This window comes from Mustela nivalis (assembly GCF_964662115.1).
Source record: "Mustela nivalis genome assembly, chromosome: 7".
Taxonomy (NCBI): Eukaryota; Metazoa; Chordata; class Mammalia; order Carnivora; family Mustelidae; genus Mustela; species Mustela nivalis.
In genome coordinates this window covers 66,380,757-66,405,909 of record NC_139026.1, presented here as the reverse complement: position 1 = coordinate 66,405,909, position 25,153 = coordinate 66,380,757, and the positions used below count along the sequence as shown (strand labels likewise).

General features: G+C 38.2%; 1 protein-coding gene across 1 annotated transcript in view; it reads left to right on the top strand.

The window, feature by feature from the left end:
• Positions 1–3,824: 3,824 nt before the first annotated feature.
• The window catches only part of LOC309868501 (small ribosomal subunit protein mS35-like), a 43,261-nt gene continuing 21,932 nt past the window's right edge, over positions 3,825–25,153 (top strand). The window contains exons 1-5 of the mRNA XM_082738426.1: positions 3,825–4,008; positions 8,003–8,049; positions 9,657–9,824; positions 12,540–12,600; positions 20,264–20,403. Of these exons, the coding sequence (XP_082594552.1) occupies positions 3,897–4,008; positions 8,003–8,049; positions 9,657–9,824; positions 12,540–12,600; positions 20,264–20,403 (528 nt within the window). The 5' untranslated portion in view covers positions 3,825–3,896. The remainder of the gene's footprint in view (positions 4,009–8,002; positions 8,050–9,656; positions 9,825–12,539; positions 12,601–20,263; positions 20,404–25,153) is intronic.

Sequence of the window (25,153 nt, the reverse complement as noted above, 5' to 3'; positions counted from 1 at the left end):
AACAAAAAACAACACCTCACTTGATTACTGGGTGGCGACTAGGCTGTAAGGAGGAAAGAGTGAAATCCGAGCCCATGGGAGCAGCTGGGAAGCTGTTAAAAGAGTTGAAGGTAAAGCATACAGCGTTTGCTGATGATTGGATGTAGGGATGAAATCTACCACAATTAATGCTGTATTTCCAAACATCTTAAATATTAAGGATGCAAGGGAAGAAATAAAGGCACACACTTTGAATGAGCCTGGAAGCTACCCTGACACTCAATGTTTCCTTGGCATATGTGGACCCTATCTGTAGCAATGCTGTGTCAAGGAAACTATCAAGAAGGTGGTTAGGGTATGGGGATGAGTTCAATTAATTTGAAGGAGATGATGCTTGTGATAACATTTTTCCATACTAAATTATAAGCTAACAATAATTTTGGGAACTCTAGTACAAATTGTAAATATCCATGTTCTAAACAACTGGAAGATATAAATCAAAGACTTACCATGTCTTCTTTATTTCATGAAAATAAAAATGTGAAGGTTTTGCTGATTTAAAAAATATTGTATTTTTAAAAAATCTGCATTCTGCTGTAAAAAAGTATGGAGATACAGAAAGTTAAGCCTTCGGGAGTCTCACCCTCTCTCCATACCCACTCTCTCCAGTTTGCTGGAGAGTTAACATTAAGAATATTGCTTAATTAACAATTCTGCTTAATTAAGAATTTGCTTAAGAAATTTGCATAATTAAGAATTAAGAATTTTGCTATTAACTAAGACGTTTTGAAGAAGTTTTAACTAAAAGTAGCTCTCTGACAGAAAGTCACTGGATTAATCTGGGTTTTAGATATAATAAAACCCCATTATAAAAATCCTTAATACTTAAAATTATTCCACGCAGCATTGGCTATAATTTGCAGGGCCATAATTTGGTAAGAAAGCTGAACAAAAAGTTTTTATCCTAAGTGAGCAACTGCACTTTTAAGAATTCTTCCAACTGAAAAATTATGTAATTCTTAGTGACTCCTAGGTACATGTGTTACTGTTTACACTGCATGAAACATATTATTGCCTGCTGACAGGATTGCAAATGAGTTCTTTTAATTCAGAAGGAACCTTACTGTACTTGATGTCTGGGAAAACAGTAAGTATTTTTCTAGGTCCTCTAACTCTGGTCATGTCTGTCCACTAACGTCTTAGGGAGATAGTAAGACAAAAGGAAAACACAGGAGGGCAGGGTGAGGACAGGAGTCTCAACTTCCTGCTCAGAAACCGAGAGATCCCTGAATATAAAGTAATTCTGTAAAGATTCATAATTCTTTTGTCCCTAAATTTGTATGGTATAGGTCTTGTAATTAATTCACTGTACTAGAACATACAAACTGGAGAGTACAAAAATCACAGCTGTATTGACCATGAGCTTAATTCCAATGACTACCATTTATTTATTTTAAGATTTTATTTATTTATTTAGCAGAGAGAGATCACAAGTAGGCAGAGAAGCAGGCAGAGAGAGAGGGAAGCAGGCTCCGTGCTGAGCAGAGAGCCAGATGCGGGACTCAATCCCAGGGCCCTGGGATCATGACCTGAGCCAAAGGCAGAGGCTTAACCCACTGAGCCACCCAGAGGCCCCATGACCACCATTTATACTCTGCCTTCTGCAACATAACTACTTAAATCACAACAGCTCTGAGGAAGATCTTAAGGTTCCATTTTCCACGAAACCGAAGCTCAGAGATGTTAGATAGATTTTCTCCAGAACACAAAAAAACAGAGCCTGGATTCAAACCCTATACCCATCTGACCAAAAGGCTGTACTTTTAATCTTAAAAACAGAGGAGACGGTAGCTCACCATGTGAAGACAGAAGCAGGGATTGGAGCCATATATCTACAAGCTACTGCAAACCATCAGAAGTGAGCAGAGAGGCATAAACAGATTCTCAGAACTTCCAGAAGGAACTGTTAATCTTAAAACTGTCAATTATTTTACCAGCAAAAATGAGTTTACTAGGGATTAGCAGAGACTTGCAGTTTAGGACATGAATGCTACAGCAAAACCATTGGCATGTATGGAGAACAAATGAGATGACTGCTTTGTTACAAAGAAGGGAGTTGGGAGGGGCTGTTATGGATGAAAAGTCCTAGAGAGTAAACTGGGAGTTTGTTGAGGCATGTTGCCTTTTCCTTAGCTAATCCTGACAGTCTCTTCCTGACTGGGCTGTTTCCTGCGGGGCTTAGTAAACTGGTATCCACTGGCAAGACCTGCAAGGTACTCTCTGTTCCTGGTGGGGTCTGTACTTGCTGGCTAGTGGTAGGATGTGAGAGCTCCCTCATCTGGCCTCTAGACTTCATTTTAAATGATATTTCCTTTTATTAATTTCTCCTGCTAACACCTGGATTTGGGGTTTTTCGCATCTAGAACTGGTGAGAGAATAAATGTTATTTTAAGTCACTCAATTTGTGGTACTTTCTTAGGGCAGCCCTAGGAAACTAGTCCATTTAACACACTGTACTTCTGCTTTGGAACAGTTATGGGATGGTAAAAGGCCAGGAAAGATGAGAATGGTGATTATCACGAATACTTGTCCCTATCTGCCAATTACCCTCCCCCACCCCCCAACAATACTGATTGATGTCCATAGCACAAGGAATGCTTGCACACACACTACTCTGGGACACCTGCACCCCCCTGCTCTACTTGGTATGCTTACCAAGAGTCAGTCGTGTTGGTTCCCAGTTATTCCTGTTACTGTAATTTTGTACTTTGGTTAAATATTATAGTACCTATTAAAAACAATAGAGGATAATTTTTTAATGGTTGTACATTAATCCATCCTAGGGTTGTCAAAATAGGTTTCAATCCAAGATGCCTCGAGGCAGGAAGACCTTGAACTCACCTCCTTTACAGACACACAAATCTACAACTTTTTATTGAAATAGAGGAGGGCAGAAAAAAAAAATCTCATTTTAAAAATGACCATTATTGGGGCGCCTGCGTGGCTCAGTCATTAAGTGTCTGTCTTTCTCTCAGATCATGATCCCAGGGTTTTGGGATTGAGCCTCCAGCCCCGCTTGGGGCTCCCTGCTCAGCAGGGAGCCTGCTTCTCCTGCTCCCCCTGCTCATGCTCCCTTTGCTCATGCTCCCTCTTGCGCTCTGTCAAATAAACTTTTTAAAAAATCCTTAAAAAAAAGAAAGAATGACCATTATTTTTGAGGTCTTGATGAGGTCTTTTTGTAATTCTAACCTGATCTACAAAGGAGCTAACGAAATCATTAATAACAGTCACAGCCTATGCACACAGGGCGCTCACTGTAGGCTAACAGTTCACCCAGAGCTTTCGCTATATTTACTTGATTAGGATCAACCCAGCCAAGAAAAAATGAAGTCAAGTTTTAAACAGAAGTAGTTTGGCTAGAGGCCATCCTTTTAACTGTCTCGTTCTTAGAGTATATCACTTGCACCAGCTCAAGACTTCTTTAAACCGAGAAAGTGTGGAAAGGCAGCAATGGCAAAGGAGCAGGGCCCTAAGGTAAACTGCCAGACTCTTGTGTCATCTGAAATCCCAGCCAGATCACATTTGCCTTCTGTAAGCCACATTTTTCCCCATCCCTTACAGTCCTCTTTGGACTCACTGCGTATGTATGTATGTATGTATGTATGTATGTATGTATGTATGTATGTATGTATGTATTAAAAATTTTTTACCTTTTTGTTTTCTTCTATTAGTTTTTCCTATTTTGGGGCTATCTTCTTGCACATTTGACTCCAAGCGGACTTTGCAGGCCCGCCTATTTCCTGTTTTTCCCCCGTAGGGGCGGGGCAAGGTGGGGCGAACCTGCGCAGTAGCGGCCTCAGAGCCGCCCCTTGACTCCCGACTGCGCTTGTCCCATCCGGCTTGCCGTCCTCGCGACCATGGCGGCTGCCGCGCTCTCCGCGTGGCTGACCCTGCAGCCGGGGACCAGGACCCTGCGTGCTTTCTGTACCTCCGTGTCTCCGGCCACCCGCTCCGCGATACCAAGCCCGCGTGAGTGTCTGTCGCCTCCCCTCCGGGCTTTGCGGGAGGTGAGAGGGCGGAACACCGAATCCATGCTAGCCGCCGCGGTGTCGGAGCCCGCACGGCCTTGGGGAAGCCGGTACGTCCTTTGCTCCCGGTAGCAAAGCCGCAGGTGTGGGTCTCTTTTCTGTACCCCTGTCATCGGATTTTTAGTCGCTGATTTCTGCTTCTGGATGGGCTGGACGTTGCGAGCTTTCTGCCCCTAGCCCCTTACAGTGAGTGACCCGCGCTTTCTGGTCCTCCCTTTGCGCGGCCACTGGCACAGGGTCACGCTAGGTACTGGTGCCGGGTGATGTTTGTTGGGCAGTGCTGAACCATGGGTTTTCTCGAACGTTAAGAGAAGCATACAGCTCTCGTGGGACAAATTGCCGCTCTGAATTCCAGCCCTAGGTAGGCCACCAAATGGGATGACCTTCATTCAACAGACATCATTGAGATGACCTTCATTCAAGACACTTGTTCTTACTTGGAAGAATCTGTGGAAAAGACAGATCTGTTAACGGAGTCACACTATATGCAGTGTGAGGTGCTGTAATGGAAGCGTGAATAGAGTAACGGGCATTGAGGAAGAGCCCTCGGGAGGGAATCGGGAAAAGCTGTGTCAAAGAGGGGGCGTGTCCAGTCATTCACCAGGTGCTGTCCAAGCTACCGTCTGTACAATCGCTAATCTTTGTATTACCAAGAGTTCAGTCTAGGCCACCATCTCTCACTTCTACAGTAGTTTCTTTACTGGCCCCTATTTCTGCTCATGCTTTCCTACCTTGAATTCTCATAACTAGAGTGAAGTATTCACACTTGATCTTAGCCAAAAGGCTGAGAAGCGATAGAGTCAAGTATTCAAAAAGGGAATCTTCCCTTGCCACTCCCTTGTTCAAAATCTGTGAATGATTCCTCATTGCTTTAAGATAGGATAAATTCCTTAACTTGTCAGAGTGGCCCTTTATCGTCTTAATGATTGTGTCTTGTAAGTTTTTTATTCATTCTGTAAATACTTAACCCTACTGTTTGCTGGGTAGTGTTCTCGATAATGGGATATAGCAAGGTCTCTCACCTCATGATGTTTATATTGTTTTGGGTAAGTCAGACTATAAACAAAACAGTGTCAGTACAGTGTCAGGCGGTGATTAGGGCTTTGAAGGAAAATAAAGCAGGGTATTGAAAATGATAGATTGGAGGAGTACTGGCTATAGGGTAGATAAAATTTGAGTAGTTAGGAAAGACCTCCTTGAGGAAGTGACATTTGAGCAGAGCTCATGGCATGGTATCATGCCAAGATCTGGGGGGAATAGCATTGTTGACATAGGGATCTGCAAGTGCAAAAGCCAGGAATTGAGAACAAGCTTAGGGGTGTGATCAAGGAAGAGAAAGAAAGTCAATGAGGTAAATGAACATAGGTAAGTGGTAGTCTTAAGATGTCAGAAAGAGGGCGCCTGGGTGGCTCAGTGGGTTGAGCCTCTGCCTTCTGCTTAGGTCATGATCTCAGGGTCCTGGGATCCAGTACTGCATCAGGCTCTCTGCTTGGCAGGGAGCCTGCTTCCTCCTCTCTCTTTGCCCACTTGTGATCTCTGTCTGTCAAATAAATAAATAAAATCTTTAAAAAACAAAAAAGATGTTAGAAAGATAAGTAATGATCTGATCTTACACGGCTTTTAGGATTTTATTTTAAGTTTGGGATTATACTGGAGGGTTTTGAACATGGAAGTGATATAATTATTTATTTCAGGAGAGGAGGAGCAGAGGGAGAAGGACAAGCCGACTGCTGAATGTGGAGCCTGACGCAGAGATTGATCTCATGACCCCGACTGAGATCATGACCTGAGTCGAAATCAAGAGTCAGATGCTTAACCAGCTGAGCCATTCAGGCACCCCTGATTTAAACTTTTAGAATATCACTGACCCCTGGGGCACCTGGGTGGCTCACTCAGTTAAGCATCTTCCTTCTTTGACTTGTATCATGATCCTGGGGTCCTGGGATCAAGCCCCGTATCAGGCTCCCTGCTTGGTGGGGAACCTACTTCTCCCTCTGTCCACTGCTCCCGCTGCTTGGCCGCGCTCTCTCTCTCTCTCTCTCTCTCTCTGTCAGGTAAATAAATAAAATATTTTTAAAAAATCACTGTGTGAAGAACCAACTTTAGTGGGCTAAACGTGGAACGGCTCGGAGGACTTAACTGATGGATTTGATATGGGGCATAAGTATAAGTCTCGGGAAGCAGGTTAGATTCTTATCCTGAGTAATCGGATTATTGGCAGTATCATTTACAGGGGTCAGGAAGTCTGGAAGAAGAAAATTAAGAGCTCTCTTAATGATGTATTGTAGTTGAGGTGCTTATTAAATATTTCCAACTTCTTTTCTTAATGTCCTTTCTGTTCTAGTCTCAAATTTCAGCTATCTTGAACTATTCCCATTGATTTTACATTTCCTTTTCTGTGTAGAAACTTTCTCACTTGCCTGTTCCCAGCGCTACCTCTTGCTCATCCTTAAGGTTTAGGCTTAAAATCCAGCTCTTCAGGGCAGTTCTCTCCAACTAACTAAGTTTTGTCTTCTGCTATATGTTGCCCTTAATAGTATGACTATTTATTGAAATCACTTGTTAAATATCTTATTTGACAGACCACATTCTGTGAAAGCAAGGTCTGTGTTTCTTTTGCTCATTGCTGCCTTCTCCGTTTCTGGTATACAATATCACTCAAATGATTGCGTGAATAAATGAATTACTATCAAGGGATGAATAAAAATGTGTCAGATAAAGAAATGAGATGGGGAGGCAGAAGGGGACAGAAGCCAGACAGGTGGAAGGGGTGCACATTCCAGGCAGAGGGGCCAGTAAGTTTGGAGAAAGTCCACAGGCTCTGGTACTGGAAGTTTAGTTTAGCTGTGGGACCTTGTGAAGGGAGATAAAGCTAGAGATAGAAGTGGTTCAGAGTGTGGAGAGTCCTATATGCAATCCTGTTGTCACCCTAACTCTTTTTCTCGGCTCTAAATGACCTCTAAGGATAATAATAGTACTTCCAGTTGTTGTGAACAATAAGATTAAGTGAGATAATGAAAAGCATGTAGCATAGTGCCTGGCATGTGAAAGTGCTGCATAATTATAGCACTGTATGCTGTGATGAAGCAGAACATTTAGAGAGACGAAAGCTATATACTGTATGTAAATAACTTACTGTCTTCTATAGTTATATGATTTATTAGGAATGGCCATGATTTTTGTTTTTACTGGCATTACTGTAACATTGGCTAATATGTTCTAATATGCAATACAGAAGGAAAAACAAAGGTTTTTGTTTTTGGTAGAACCAAATAATGCCAAATATGAACAAGTATATTTATAGTTAAAACATTTCCATTCAAATATCTTTAAAGATGTAAAGTTCTTATTTCTAACTAGATATTTTAATTGGGAAAGTGAGTTTGATGATGAACCTTAACATTTATTAAAAATATTTCTTTAGGTGATTAATTCACTATATCATCAGTCACAATACATTTTTTATTTAAATAACTGGACTTTGGGGCACCTGGGTGACTCAGAACCCTGAGATCATGAGCTGAGCCGACGGCAGCGGCTTAACCCATGGAGCCACCCAGGCACCCTTGAAATCTACTTTTAAAGAGATTCTAAAACTTTCTGCTCAGGGTCCTGGGATCGAGCCCCACGTCGGGCTCTCTGCTCGGCAGGGAGCCTGCTTCCACCTCTCTCTCTGCCTGCCTCTCTGCCTACTTGGGATCTCTGTCTGTCAAATAAATAAATAAACAAAATCTTTAAAAAAAAAAAATAGTAACTGGACTTTTCTTAACTATTTCTGACTTTTCATTAAGATGATTTAGTCCCAGAGCTTACAGAAAATGGATTATTATTTCATTTTCATGAATACCTGAAATAATCTCAGAGTTTTGGGATCATGATCACTGTTGAACAACTGTACATACTCAGTTCTCTGTAACTACTGTGTTGTCTTTTAGGTACAGCAGGCAGAACACCCAGATATGAAAGACCACTGAGAAGAAAGGTAAACAATGTGCTCTACTACATATTATCTTTATGATCTCTGAAGTTCTAAAGTGAGGCAGATATTGATGATCAGGCAGAAGAATGCTGCCCGAGAAGGCTTCACAAGGGGATGCGTACTTGGTGACTGCCAGAGCTTTGGCTCTATTCTTTGACTGGTTTTTGTCAGTACCCCAAGAAATGGATCCTCTTTGAGAAATAGACTCACATATTCCTGGGAAATAGGTATATAAACTAGAATATAGAATTATTTTTGATGGTGCTTTTAATAATTATGAAGCCTGGGATGTGTGTATTAATCTCACCAGTTTGGTCTTACGCTGTAGGCAAGTCTATAAAAGAATCCGAATCCTAAGGTCACTTGTTGAGGATGGAGTCAGAACAGAGACAAATTATTAGATGGAAGTTAACTGGTACCAAATTATAATTATCTAGAGTAGTTATTTTCACAGGAATATTACCTTCTTCCAAGGCGTACACTACCCTAGTTTTGGTATTGCATTATTGGGCATTGCCAGATTTTGCTTCTTTAAAACCCTACTTTTATATGCCAGCCGTCCCCTTCTAATGAATACAGTTTTTAAAAAAATACGTGTATGTTAATGTGATTGACTAAACTGTCACATAGCTGTTCTCTGAAACTAGGAGACTTATAATCTCTCATTATATATGTATTCAGTTAGTTTAACCTACTTACTTATTTCTAAGTTCATATTATTTATTTCTTATTTCCTCTAGTTCTCAGTTATCAGTGTCTTCTCCTGTACTGACTTCCATCAATAAAGTTCTGAAAACTATTTTAACTTGGGAAACATTCACCACCTTACACTGGTTCAGCTTATAATTTTTCAACTTTATAGTGGTGAGAAAGCAGTACACATTCAGTAGAAACTGTTGTAGGAATTTTGAATTTTGATCATTTCCTAGGCTAGCATTATGCGGTATGAGCTTGTGCGATGCTGGGCAGTGTCAGTTAGGTATAGCCACAGAGTCATGAGGATAAATAACCAATATACTTAACAACCAGTCTGTACCTTATAACTATTCTTTTTTTTTTTTTGTAACTTTCAGTACAGTATTCAATAAATTATATGACATATTCAACACTTTATTATAAAATAGGCTTTGTTTTAGAAGATTTTGCTCAAATGTAAGCTAATGTAAGTGTTCTGAGCACATTTAAGGCAGGCTAGGCTAAGGTATGCTGTTTGGTAGGTTAGGTGTATTAAAAGCGTTTTTAACTTATGGTGTTTTCAACTTAAACACTGAGTGTCCAATAAACCCATCATAAGTTGAGGAAGATCTGTATTTCAAAATACATTGTTACTCTTCAACAAAATGTAAAAAATTTGCTAAAAGTCTAAATCCACAGAAATTTTTAGTGAAGGAAGTGTGCTATTAAAGAAGATCCTTACCAGAAGCTTTGCAGAAACAGTGCAAAAATATTAGGTAGATTTGGTGTTTTTCATTTGAATAGCAGCAGCTTTATGAGAGGTCAGATTTTACATCAGTTGCAATTCTGCTTGTGTTTCTTTTTTGTAGGTTTTTTGCTTTAAAATTAAAGATCATATTCATATTTAAAATACTAAACCATTTTCTGTTCTATAGGCACTACCTCCTAGGACAGAGAAAATGACTGTTGACCAAGATTGGCCTAGTGTTTATCCTGTTGCAGCACCATTTAAACCTTCTGCTGTACCTCTTCCCATTCGAATGGGCTATCCAGTAAAAAGGGGGGTGCCCATGGCAAAGGAGGGAAATCTAGAACTATTAAAGGTAAGGTCAATTGCTGATTCATTGGCTAAGAATTATTTCTAAAGAAATGCTGGTCCTCTTCCCACTCCTACCCTGCCTTGTACTTGAGGGTTCAGTATGTAGCAGCAGGTATTGTATTTTAGTTTAAACTTTTTTTCAGGTAATAATGGATGATACATTCTGATTGTCCATGGTAGAGAAGACTCAAAGAGTCCTGAGCATTTAAGAATATAACCAGTTGATCCTATGGCTTCCTTTCTGGCTTTTTCTTTTCTATTGTATTTTTTCTACCTATATCTTTCAAATGGAACTCAGAAAAATGAAATGACCTAATTTGAGATTGAGAATTGTGACTGAAATTTACTTTTTTTTTTTTTGGTAAGATTTTATTTATTTATTTGAGAGAGAGAGGGTGAGGAACCATGCACACAAGAGAACACCAACGGGGCAAGAGGCAGAGGGTGCAGGGCTTGATCACGGGGATCATGACCTTAGCTGAACACAGGCGCCTAAACAGCTGAGCCACTGAGGTGTCCCTGAAATCTACTTTTAAAGATTTTTATTTATTTTTGACACAGAGAGAGAGAGCACAAGTAGGCAGAGAGGCAGGCAGAGACAAAGGGGAAAGCAGGCTCTCCACCGAGCAGAGAGCCCAATGCAGAGTTCAATCCCAGAACCCTGAGATCATGAGCTGAGCCGACGGCAGTGGCTTAACCCATGGAGCCACCCAGGCACCCTTGAAATCTACTTTTAAAGAGATTCTAAAACTTTCTGCCCAGAAAAGTAGAATATCATTTAATATTGTTATAGTCCTTCAACTTCTTTATTTCGTGAAGCAAAATATGTCATATTCAATGCTTCAGTTGGTAGCATCTATAATGATTTATGAACTATAAGCTTTTTTTTGAAGATTTTATTTATTTATTTTTGCAAGATAGAGGGAGCATGAGCAGGGGGAGGGGAGGAGCAGAAGGAAAAGAAGACTCCCCACTGAGCAGGGAGCCCAATGCAGGGCTCAATCCCAGGATGACCTGAGCCGAACACACACACTTAACCAACTGAGCCACCCAGGTGCCATGAACTATAACCTTTTTAAAGAAAATATGAATATGTTTTGCCTGAGAAGGCATATCTTAGATGGTTCATGTTATATACGGTAAAATTGTCATAAACTGTGTTTTCCACTATATGAGAATCTTTTTCTTCTTTTTTTTAATTGGAAGTATAGTTAACACACAATTTTACATTAGTTTCAGGTATACAACGTAGTGGTTTCACAAGTTTTTGTGCTATACGGTGCTCACTACAAATGTAGCTAGCATCTGTCACCATACAGCCCTATTACAATATCATTGACTATATTTTCTATGCTCTACCTTTTGTCCCTATGATTTACTTACTCCATAACTGGAAGCCTTTATCTCCCACTCCTCTTCACCCATTTCTCCCATCCCTCCATGTCCCTTCCCCTCCAGCCACCAGTTTGTTCTCTGAATTTAAGGGTCTGTTTCGGCTTTTTGTTCATTATGTTTTTAGATTCCACATGTAAGTGAAATCATATGGTATTTTCTTTTTCTGACGTACTTCACTTAGCATATGTATGCTACTTTTATATGCTACTTTTATATGCATCGCATATATATATGTTTAGTATTGAAAAACCGAAAAACAAAAAATAAGTTGCTAAAAGATGGTGGTTAAAAAATGAGATGGTAATATGGAGAAGGAGTTGACTGCTGCTAGAGAGGGGTAAATGAAATTTGGAAATCTGAATGTTTCAAGGGATAAAAGAAAACAAACATTGAAGAAATTGATCATTTCTTTAAATGAAAGAAGGGAACTTAGTTTAGGGGTGTTTGGATAGCACAGTGGTTGAGTGACTCCTGATTTTGGGTGAGGTCATGATTTCAAGGTCGTGTGATCGAGCCCCACATTGGGCTTCGCACTCAATGCGGAGTCGGCTTGAGATTCTTCTCCCTCTCCCTCTGCCCCTCCCAGCTGTGTGCACACATGTGCACGTTCTCTCTGTCTCAAATAAGTAAATCTTTAAAAAGCAGTTTCTACTGAGGGTTGCTGGGGGGAGGGGGTTTGGGAGAAGGGGGTGGGACTATGGACATTGGGGAGGGTATGTGCTTTGGTGAGTGCTGTGAAGTATGTAAACCTGGTGATTCACAGACCTGTACCCCTGGGGATAAAAATATATGTTTATAAAATGGTTTTCCCTTGGGGGAAAAAAAAAACATAGACAAAAAAAAAAAAAGCAGTTTCTAGAACAGTATGAATCCATTTATGTAAAGTCATATACATGTATCTGTTTTTTAAAGAGATGTCTAGAAGCATGTTAACCAAAGTGTTAAGACTGTAGAACCTTGAATAATTTGTATGTCTTTTTGTATTCCAGGGAAATTAAGATGATTAAACAATAATCTGTGTCCTTGAGTGCTTTTAGTTTTATAACTAAAATATGTGTACCTGTAGATTTTTGGCAGGAAGAGTACTATAAGAACAGCATTTTTTCCCCCCACAACGGCCAGTCATCATAAGATACATCATGAATCTATATTTCCCAGAATTCATTTATTGAATTCATAACACATGTGACATAGAATTAATATTGTAAAAACTAGATTTTATTTATTACAAGGTTTGTTGTGCTTAGGATTTAGTTTTATGAAATTTTTATTTTATGTTTTTGAGGTAGTAGGTGAATTTATCCTTTAAATTTCTCTATTTTAGATCCCCAATTTTCTGCATTTAACTCCTGTAGCAATTAAAAAGCACTGTGAAGCTCTTAAAGGTAAGTGATTGTTTCAGTATATGAACTTAACAATAACTTTGAACATAAAAATTTCATTTCTAATGATAAAGGGGTCAGTTCATCAAGAAGATATAACATTTGTTTATGCACCTAAATTTACGCATCTTAGTTTATGCACCTAAGATAGGAATACCTAAGTATATAAAGCACATATTAACAGAACTGAAGGGAGAAACAGATGGCAGTATAGCAATAGGAGACTTCAATATACCATTTCCAACAATAAATGGATCAGTCAGAAAATCAGTAAGGAAACACTGAATATAAACTATATGTTAGACTGGATGGGTTTAGCAGATGTTTACTGAACGTTGCATCCAAAAGAAGCAGAATACAGATTCTTCTCAAGCACATATGAAACATGCTCCAGAACAGATCATATGTTAGAGCAAAAGACAAGTCTCAACAAATGTTAAAATACTGAAGTCCTATCAGGCACCCTTTCTGATCACAGTGGTATAAAACTAGAACTCTATTACAAGAAAAACCCAGAAAGTCTTCAACAAAATATTACTTAATCAAATTCAACAGTACATTAAAAGGATCATGTCAGATCAAATGGTATTTATTTCAGGAATGCAAGTATGGTCCAACATAAAAATCAGTCAGAATGATGTATCACATTAACAAAACAAAATTAGAAGAAAACATAGGCAGTAAGCTCTTTGACGTGAGTTTTGGCAATGATTTTTGGATTCGATACCAATAGCAAAGGCAACAAAAGCAAAAATAAACAGGTGGGACTATACCAAACTATAAAGCTATAGCACAGCAAAGAAAACCATTGACAAAAGGAAAGGGCAGTCTACAGAATGGGAGAAAATATTTGCAAACTTCGGGTCAGAGGTTAATATCCAAAATATATAAAGAATTCATACAACTCAATGATAAAAAATCCCAGACAACTCAATTTAAAAATAAATAGAGGATTGGAAGAATTAATATTGTTAAAGTGTTCATACTACCCAAAACAAAGTACAGATTGAATATAATCCCTATAAAATACCAACAGCATTTTTCACAAAACTAGAAAGAAGCATCCAAAAAATTTGTATGGACCCACAAAAGTCCCTGAATAACCAAGAGTCTTGAGCAAGACCAAAGGTGAAGATAACACAGTCTCAGATTTCAGGATATACAATAAGCTACAGTAATCAAAACAGTATGATATCAGGACAAAAGTAGACATATAGATCAATGGAATGGGATAGAGAGTCCATATAAGCCCATGCTTATATGGTAAATTCAGCTGTGACAAAGGAGGCAAGAATATGCAATGGGGAAAAGACAGTCTCTAATAAATGATGCTGGGAAAATGGGACAGCTGTATGCAAAAGAATGAAATTGGACCACTGGCTTAAGTCACACACAAAAATAAACTCAGAATGGATTAGTCATAAATGTGGACATGAAATCATAAAACTGCTTAAGGAAAACATGGGCATTTCTTCGACATTGATCTTAGCACTATTTTTCTTGATATGTCTCTTTGGAAAGGGAAATAAAAGCAGAAATAAACTTTTGAGACCACCAAAATAAAAAGCTTTTGCGCAATGAAGGAAACCATCAACAAAATGAAAAGGCAACCTACTGAATGGGAGAAGGTATTTGCAAGTGATATATCTAATAAGGGTTATATAAAATATATAAAAAACTTACACAACTCAACACCAAAATATCCCAAATAATTTGATTAAAAAATGGGCAGAGAACCTGAATAGATGTCTTTCCAAGGAAGACATACAAATCATCAGTGGACAAGTGAAAAGATGCTCAGTATAACTAATTGTGGAAAGATTAGTGCAAATCGAAGCCACAAGGAGCTGTTGCCTCTCACCTGCTAGAAATAGTTACCACCCAGAAGGCAAGGGATACCAAATGTTGGTGAAGGTGTGGAAAAAAGGGAAACCCTATTGTACTAATGGCTAGGGATGTAAATTGATATAGCCAGTATGGAATATAGTATGTAGGTCCCTTAAAAAATTAGAATTCCCGGGCGCCTGGGTGGCTCAGAGGGTTAAGCCTCTGCCTTGGGCTCAGGTCATGATCTCAGGGTCCTGGGATCGAGTCCCGCATCAGGCTCTCTGCTCAGCAGGGAGCCTGCTTCCTCCTCTCTCTCTCTGCCTGCCTCTCTGCCTGCTTGTGATCTCTGTCTGTCAAATAAATAAATAAATAAAATCTTCAAAAAAAAAAAAATTAGAACTCCCATGTGATCCAGCAATCACACTTCTGGATATATATATGTATGTGTGTGTGAATGTGTATATGTGTGTGTGTGTGTGTGTATATATATATATATATTTTTTTTTTTTCCAAAAAAAAAGGAAACATGGTATTGAAGAGATATCTGTACTCTTCTGTTCACTGCAGCATTATTTACCACAACAAAAAATGGAAACAACCTAAGTGGGGAGTGCCTGGGTAGCTCAGTCATTAAGCGTCTGCCTTCAGCTCAGGTTATGGTCTTAGGGTCTTGGGACTGAGCACTGCATTGGGCTCCTTGCTCAGTGGGAAGCCTGCTTCTCCCTCCCCCACTTCCTCTGCTTGTGTTCCCTCTCTGTCTCTCTTTCTGTCAAATAAATAAATTAAAACCTTAAAAAAAAAAGTGGGGTGTGTGTTTGATATTATTTAGTTATGAGAAGGAAGGACATCCTGCCATCTGTCACAACATAGATGGCCTTGAGGGCATTGTACTAAATGAAATAAGACAGAGAAAAACAATTGGATTATTATTTCACTTACATGTGAAATTTGAGAAGGCTGAACTCAGAAGAGTAGGGGCTACGTGGGGGAGGGAGATGTTGGTCAAAGAATACAAACTTCCAGTTTTATGATAAGTTCTGGGAATCTAACATACAGAATAGTGATTATAGTTATTAATACTGTGTTCTCTACCTGGAATTTGCTGAGAGCAGATCATAAATATTCTTAACACAAGAAGAAATGGTAATTACGTGACACTGTGTTAGTGTTGTGAATGTAATCATGTTGCAACATATATTAAGTGCATCTAGTCAATATATCGTGTACCTTAAACTTACACAATGTTTTATGTCAACTATATCTCAATAAAAATGGAAGAACAAAACCTCATTTTTATTGTATTAAATTGTCTTATATTCATTGCTAGTTTCTCCTTTTTTTAGAAAAATTTTCAAGTTTTCAGTGAATTGTTAAGATGTCAAATCTGCAAGTTCCTTTTTTTTTTTTTTTTTCTTTTTTTTTGCAGACTACTCTGCAAGTGGCTATGAATAATAAATAGAACCGGAAATTGTAGTCCTTGTTCAGGTAGACTAGGGACTTAATTGTTGCATTATAGATAGCACATACATAAAGTGATGGAAGAAAATATTGCAGAGTGTTGCCTATAGATAGAAGTCAGTATAATCCAAACTGAAGATAATGTAGAAAGATGCCAAGTCAATAGTTATAGAGTCAGTAATGGGATACTTTGCAGAGAGTTATCTTGAAGAAACTATTTAAAATAAGAACTTCATAGTGATACATAGATGTGGTAACATCAAGTAGCAGAAAAACTGATGATGAAAAGCAGTAGTGTTTTATTTCTCCTTTCCCCTCAGCCCCTCATTTCAGAAGTGTTCTCTTTTAGTCATTGTTTAGGTCTGATAATTACTTGCTGAGAGTATATTTGCTTATTTTTTCCACATAGTCTCATATTTATGTATGTATGTATGTATGTATGTATGTATTTGACAGAGAGATCATAGGCAGAGAGACAGGCAAAGAGAGAGGAGAAAGCAGGCTCCCCGCTGAGCAGAGAGCCAATATGGGGCTCGATCCCAGGACCCTGAGATCATGACCCCAGCTGAAGGCAGAGGCTTAACCCACTGAGCCACCCAGGTGCCCGATATAGTCTCTTTCTATACAGTATTTATTATATATTCTTTCTCTGTATATTTTATATATGTATAGTTATGTTAGTATATATTTTTCATTATACATACGTAAAATGGAAGTAATCACCAGACCATGACTATATTGCCAGTTCTAAATTTATTGAATTTGAACAATATTTATTGATTCCTAGATATTGGCAGAGAGAGCATGCAGAGGGGAGGGAGAGAGGAAGAGGGAAAGAGAATCTGAAGCAGAGGGTCACCTGGGTGGCTCAGTAGGTTAAAGCCTCTGCCTTTGGCTCAGGTCATGATCCCAGGGTCCTGGGATTGAGCCCCACATTGGGCTCTCTGCTCAGCAGGGAGCCTGCTTCCTCCTCTCTGCCTACTTGTGATCTCTGTCTGTCAAATAAATAAATAAATAAATAATCTTTAAAAAAAAAAAAAAAAGAAAAGAATGTGAAGCAGACTCCTTGCTGAGTACAGAGCCTCACAGGGGACTCAGTCTCATGATTTTGAGATCGTGACCTGAACCAAACCAAGAGTCGGCTTAACTGACTGCACCACCCAGATAGCCCTCACTCACTTATTCTTTTTCCTTCCCACATGCACGGAGGTAAAGGCAAAGAATTTTTTTTTCATAGTTTTATGCATGTTTTCATATATACATAGACTCAATTTCTCATCTCATTTGCATTGGACTACATACAGAAGGACATTAGAATTGTTTTAGGTTCACAGCTGTTAGTGATTGGTTGTGTAGTTTAATTCAAGAGTTAGTACCTTTGAATGAATTCTTCATGCTAATTAAAAAGGAGATATATAAATGCTCAGTACACTTGTTAAGGCTTTTCAGAAAAGAAATGAAATGTAAAAGCTCTTCGCAGGTAACGTGATAATGCTGGAAGGAGAAATAGTATAGTGATCATGATTATGATATAATTTGAGCTTTTGGAAGGGCCTTTTATTGAGAAATGTAAGGAAGAAATAAAGAAGTCAAAAAGTAGGAAGAATGACTTTACTCTTATATGAAGGAAGAACAGTTTCTCCTATCTTCTTTCATGGATGTGGTCTTTTTGGGATAGTAGAATGCATTTCTATCCTTTTAGTATGTTTCTGTTTATATTGGTGCCTAGTGATAGACTGTCACTGATCATTATTCCAGATTTGTTCCTTGTTTGGCACAAACCATGTAGCACTTTTTGATCCTTTGTGAAGCCAGTTAAGGAATGTTCTGCACTGTGATAAATCTCATTTTTTTCCTTTTTAAACATTATTTTGGAATGTGCATTTATAATGTAGAAATGGGTTTTTAAATGAGGTACTTCTAAAATACTTCATAATTCTTAAATGAATGGTTTTCATATAGCACATTCAGAAAAGTTGCATTATATTTTAAGTGTTTAAGTGTTTAATCTTTCTTTGATTTTGTCTTTACACTTTTGCCAGCTTCTAGATTTAGCTTGTATCTTCCAAATAACTCAAAAGCTTTTAAAATATTTCTTCTCAATTTTCTTTTAAAGTAGGTCAGTTCAGATTTTATATCTAACTTGCAAGTGGAAAATCTGAAGCACAGGAAAGTTAGGTAATTTACCCAAACTTTAATAATCAGTGGTAGAAGTTAAGTAAAAACCAAGGTCTTTCGAAGTCTAGTCTATTGCTCTACCTATCAGATGAATAGGGGTCTATTATGTACTTTCCAGTTGGCTGTATTTTTTAGACATATAATCCGGTAATTTAAAAGTTGTAATTATCATCTGGTTATTGAAATGACTTCTTCAAAGTTATAAAAAATAAAAGAGTCAGTACAAACCCAAGAACTCATAAAATTCTCCAAACTAGTCTCTTATAAAGTGCTTGGCAGTGTGGCATCTTAGAGTGCAGGATATTGGAATTGTTCCATGATGGGAATAAAATTTAACTTCAGTAATCATGCTCTTTCCATTTTATTTAAATGTCAGAATTGTGGAGCTACTTCTTTCCCCTCAAGTGTGTGAGTATTGCTCTCTTAAGCAGGGTGTTCAGGGAATGGTGTGAGCTATACTTAATTTGTTACCATATATTTAGCTATAAATCTTGGAGAGTCTTTGTGGCATTTTGCTGACTGGTATTAAAGCCTATAAAGGGAGCTAAATATAGTACCTACTATAAGAAAATTGTTAACTAGGGTAAAGCCTCTGCCTTCGGCTCAGGTCATGATCCACGGTTCTGGGATCGAGCCCCACATCGGGCTCTCTGCTCAGCAGGGAGCCTGCTTCCCTTCCTCTCTCTCTGCCTGCCTCTCTGCCTACTTGTGATCTCTGTCTGTCAAATAAATAAATAAAATCTTAAAAAAAAAAAAGAAAAAATTGTTAACTATAGGAAATGTTATTGACAAAGTACCTTTCACTGTCCCTTAAATGGTCACGTGGAAGGGTTTCCACATATGCCTGTGCTTGTGACCAGCCTCTCCTGCAGTCATGCTTTTTGGAGAAAGCACAGACCCCCTGAGATTTAATAGGTTTGACCTAAGAAACCAATTACTTTTAGGTATTCTTCGAATGAATGAAGATTCTTAGAATGCAGTGAAATTTCCATGGAGGGGAGGCTGATAGTGCCAGAAGTACATCTCAAGCTGAGAGCCCTCTACCTCACTAACTTTATAGGAATAGGGCAAAATGAAATCAGCTACCTTCTTACGGAGTCCCTCAATACAGATAGCTGTAGGACATGCCAGGAGCTCTTTTTCTTTTCAGCCCCCTCTCCCCTATTCCCCACCCCTCCACTGAAGGCCTGAGTTTGTATGTGCTGTGGAGATCTGTGCTGTGGAGATAGACGGTGCACCACATTTTTGTCACAGTGCTTGAAACTTCCCATTGTGGCCCACTTCTCACAGCCAGTCCCATCTCCCCTTTAGGCTAGTTGTGTTGCCTAATCTGAGGACAAGTCTGTTCCTTTTTCCATTTAGCTTCGTTGGCACAGAAGTCACCTAGAGGAAACATGAGTTACTGTAAGGATCTACTTAGTAATGCCCTAGCCTGTACCTGTTCAGTTTGAGGCCCTATTCAGCTCAGTTTCTGAGAGAATGGAGACCATATCTCTCTTCTAAGAGCTCTTTCAGAGCCTTTTTCAGTTCCCCTCAGAACTTTAGTAACTTTCATTTGGGAATGAATTACTATTAACTGTTGCTTTTCTCAAAAATAATTCACTCTGAGCACTATGAACTGTTTGCTTTTAGTTGGTGAGTGAGGGGGGATTAAACTGCCCCATAACTGGGTATGTGCAAAGCTATAATAAGCTTCTATCAAGTCATAGCTTCCTTTTAACCAAGCTTACTGCTCCTCACCAAACCCAAGTTATCTGAGTCTTTCATTTAATCACATTCCCTAACGAGGATTCATCTGAGAAGAAAAGGGGTGAAGGATGATGATGTGTTTGTGAGGTGCTTCTAGAAGAGAGTCTGCTCTTTCATTCCATGTAGCTCGAGAGTCATCTCCCTCAGTGATTTGGTCTGGTAGCGCACATTGCAACGAGAATGTACTTGGCGAAACTATACTTGAGATTATTTTTCTTTTTTTTTTTTTTTTTTTTTTTTTTTTTTAAGAATTTATTAATTTATTTGACAGAGAGAAAGATCACAAGTAGGCGGAGAGTCAGGCAGAGAGAGAGGAGGAAGCAGGCTCCCGCTGAGCAAAGAGCCCAATGCGGGGCTCGATCCCAGGACACTGAGATCATGACCTGAGCTGAAGGCAGCGGCTTAATCCACTGAGCCACCCAGGCGCCCCGAGATTATTTTTCTTAATTCTCAGATTTCTGCACTGAGTGGCCAGCTGCTCTGGACAGTGATGAAAAATGTGAGAAGCATTTTCCCATTGAAGTGGACACAACTGATTATGTTTCAGCAGGACCATCTATCCGAAACCCCAAAGCACGAGTAGTAACCTTAAGGGTAAGGAATATTTTTCTAAAAATAAGAATTATTATAATTCATTAATTCAAAATAACATTTTGTATATAGAAAACTGATACTGTAGAAAATTTGGAAAACAGTGAAAATTTTAAAGTATTAAATAAAATTGCCTCTAATTCTACTACTTATAAATAACCTTGACTACTGGAATTCATTTTAGTATATATATAGTCAACCTTTGTGTATGTTAATAGGATGATACTATATTTGATTAGTTATCTGCTCTTTTTTATTTAACAATGTGAATTAAAATTTTTCCAAGGTTATTAAACATTCTTTAATTTTTTTATTGAAGTATAGTTGACATACATTATTATATTAATACCAGGTGTACAAGCTAGTGATGATTATATACATTACAAAATACTCACTATGATAAGTGCAGTTACCATCTGTTAGCATACAAAGTTATCACTCTTTAATATTATTTTTTTATTTTATTTTTAAGTTATCTCCATACCCAAGGTGGGGCTTGAACTCAAAACCCCAAGATCAAGAGTCACATCCTCTACTGAGTGAGCCAGCCAAATGCCCCTCTTTAATATATTATTAATGGCTACATAGAATAACGTAAATCAGGGTCTTTTCTATGCTAAGAGAGTGTTTGAGGCTGAACACTGATATATAATAAGAGACCAAAATCTGAATATTTGGGCTTTTTGTTTACTCTTTCAGAGATTTCTTAGGAAATAAGTGATAAATAAGAGTGGTTTTAATTCTCCTTTTTAAATATCTATACCTTGTTTTTATCTTTTCTTTTTGTCTTTTTCATTAGGTGAAACTTCTAAAATAATGTTTATGTAGTCCTTTATGCTGTTCTATACAATGGATGTGCCTCTGGCTTTTAGCTTCTAAGTATACACTGGTATTCAGTTTGAGATAATAGCCTCTATTAGGTTAACGATGTGTCCTAGTCCTATAGCATTTTTGAAATGATCTCCTTTGAATTAATGTAGTAATGAATTATATGGTTGTATTTACACTTACTGAAGTGTTCTGAACCCTGATTATTTCATAGTACATCATTCTTTTGCCTTCCTATGGATCTGCTCTGTTAGCATTTTATTTAGGATCGTTTGTTGCTTGGAGAAACATTAAATCCCTGCTCCTACCCATCAGAGCATGTCACATACTATTGCAGTTCCAAGTGTCTTGCTGTATAGTAACTTTCAAGTTAGTATTTGAAACCACTGTTTTCTCCGGTAAGAGTCTTGATCCACATGGCATAGCTTTCTCACACAGCAGTCACAGAGCAGTTACCTGATGGGTTTTTGTTTTTTGTTTTTTTGTTTTTAACTAAAAAAAAAATTAGATTTATGGAAAACTTTCAAGGATAGTTCACAGAATCCTCCTATATTTCACACCAAATTTCTTATGTTGTTAACATTTTTACTATTGTGGTACATTTATTACAACGAGCCAATATTGATACATTATTAATTAAAGTTCATACTTTATTCAGATTTTCTTTTTAAAGATTTTATTTCTTTATTTGAGAAACAGCACTCATGAGACAGAACATGAGTTGGAGGGCATGGGAGAGGGAGAGGCAGGCTTGCTGCTGAGCAGGAAGCCCTGTTGACACCAGGCTCTGTCTCAGGACCCTAGGATCATGCTCTGAGCCAAAGGCAGATGCTTAACAGACTGAGCCACCCAGGTGCCCCTATTCAGATTTCTTTAGGCACCTCTTGACTGTGGTGGTTTCTCAGAATTTACTTGTTTTTAGTGACCTTGACAGTTTTGAGAAGTACTAGTTATGTATTTTGTGGAATGTACTTCATTTTAGATTTGTTTGATTTTCTTCTCATGCTTAGACTGGTATGTATTTTGGGGAGGAAAACCTCACCAGTAAAGTGCCATTTCGTCCTATCATAGCAAAGGTGGAGACTCCTTTTTTTTTTACACTCAAAAAATTAGATTTTGTACTCCATGTAGTTTTTATTTTAAATCAGAACAGTCCATGTTTGGGGTGCCTCACCAGTAAAGTGCCATTTCGTCCTATCATAGCAAAGGTGGAGACTCCTTTTTTTTTTACACTCAAAAAATTAGATTTTGTACTCCATGTAGTTTTTATTTTAAATCAGAACAGTCCATGTTTGGGGTGCCTAAGTGGCTCAGACAGTTAAGTGGCTACCTTTGGCCAGGGTCATGATCACAGGGTTCTGGGATCAAGACCTACTTTGGGCTCCTTGCTCAGCTGGGAGCCTGCTTCTCCCTCTACCCCTCCCCCTGCTCATGTGTGCTCTCTCTCTCCCTCCCTCCCCTTCTCTTTTTGTCTCTTTGACAAATAAATAAAATCTTTTTAAAAAATGAAAAAGAAAGAGCTCGTGGGTGGCTCAGTGGGTTAAAGCCTCTGCCTTTGGCTCAGGTCATGATGCCAGGGTCCTGGGTTCGAGCCCCATATCGGGCTCTGCTCAGCGGGGAGCCTGCTTCCCCCTCTCTCTCTGCCTGCTTCTCTGCCTACTTGTGATCTCTGTCTGTCAAATAAAATCTTTATTTTTGGGGGGGAGAACATGAGAGAGAACCTGAGTTCTCTTCGGGGGTATAGGGAGGGAGGGAGAGAGAATCCCACGCAGTCTTCTTGCCCAGTGCAGAGCCCATTGTGGGGCTTGATCTCACAACCCCAAGATCATGACCAAAATCAAGAGTCAGATATTTAACCAGGTGTCGCCTGGCATGATTTAAAGTTATATTGTGAAGCCAGTCAAATAGTATAAAGTACTATATTAAGAGATACTCGGGGCCACTGGGTGGCTTAGTGGTTAAAGCCTTTGCCTTCAGCTTAGGTCATGATCTCAGGGTCCTGGGATCGGGTCCCGCATCGGGCTCTCTGCTCAGTGGGGAGCTTGCTTCCCCCTCTCCCTCTGCCTGCTTCTCTGCCTACTTGTGATCTCTCACTCTGTCAAATAAATAAATAAAATCTTTAAAAAAAAAGATACTCAAATTTTTAAATTCAGAGAAAGAAAGATGGTATCATATTTTTCTTGATGATCATAAAGGTAGTGCTGAATTAAAAACAATATTTGTGTAGGACTTTTCTTTAAAAATGGCTTTCTTCTATTTATTCTCATTTATTCCTGACAAAAATCCTGTGAGTACTTTGTTTTGTAAATGAGGAAACAGTAAGATCAAGTGATTTAAGGTCACTTAGCAAAGTTGCAAATCTAGAAATCAAACCCAGGTCTTGTCTTTTGTATATAACTATAGTTCTTTAACTGACGTACTATGCTTCTAAATAGAGAAGGTACTTCACACAATTAGGTTTATTTCTCAATTTATGTAACTCTTAAATATGGGCATTTGAAAGTATATACATAAAACCATGATCTCCTATGATTTGAAATGTCAGTGTTGTTTTGGGGGATAATGTTAATACAGTATTGATGCTTTAAAATGTAGCAAAAGAAAAGTCCAAGCATTCTTTGGAATTTTGGAAAAAGAATGGTAATGATTGCTGCTCAATTTCAGAGTCAGACTGTTCATCTAGTTTAATGACTACAATTTTGCAGTGCCTTTGAGTGCTAGCAGGTGGCGTGAGTGTACCACATGGCTCTAAAATATTTGGAGTTTCTGGCATAAACGCTGTATAATTTTTGAACATTCAAAGTGTTAATGTGAATGTTAGTTTTAAAGCAGTTACAATAATCAGCATTGGTGCCATTTTTTTTTTTTTTACTACTTCTTACATAAAAAGCTAGAACACTTAAACTTTTTAAATTGTAAATTTTTAAATTTATTGTTGAAAATGATTACATTGAAGGGAGTTTTAAAAGGAAAAAAATCATTCCATTCTCTTATTCTAACGTAAAAACTATTCTTTGTACTGTATCTGTATGCATGCATATGTACAAGTATGTTAATAATTAGGGGTACATTCATTTCACTATTTCCTTTTAAGTAATTCTTATCGTTAATAATCAGAATTATATTTCTTATACCTCAAGCTGATAACCTGGTTGTTGATACGTATTCTTTCCAGGGGACTGTGGTAATTTGCACTGCCTGCACATAGGACCATTCTGTTAGGTTGATATTTAATAGTCAATGTTTTTCCTGCATTTATTCTTTAAAAGTATATTTTTATTTATTTATTTCCTATATTTTCTTAGTTCAAATAAAAATTCACAGTGCTTAAAAAAAACATGTATCCTTTCTTTTTTTCATTAATGTGTTCATTCAACAAATACATGTCATATGTTCTTTAAGTGCTAGGCCATCACCAAAAATGGGACTGATACCGTTCTTACCCTGGAGAGTTTGCAGGCTAGTGGGAAAAATGGAAAAATAAATAAGCTCTTCTGCTATAAAGGCTTGAGGGAAGTGCAGGGTTATTGAAGCTAACGAGAAGTAGATGTGATTGTAAAATCTTATTGAGCCTTTTTTTCTCTTCATATAGTTATGGATTTTTCTTATTCTTAATGCCGTCCATGGAAAAACAGTGTGTGGCTTACCTTACTTAACTGTATTCTAATATCTAACCTATTTTTCTATGTCAAGTCTAGTTTTCTTTTAGATACCTTCAATCCATGCCATAATTCTCTCCAAATTAAAAACTGTTCATGTAGTCCAGTGTTTCCCAAAATATGTTTTAAGGAAGACTAATTCCATGAACTGTCCCTTGAAAAATAGAATATGAGGTCAGATAAATCTGGAAATTGTTACATAAGAACCCTGCGTCTTGAAATTTCAGAATGCTCATTAGCATATTACCACTTCTAAGAAGTCCTTC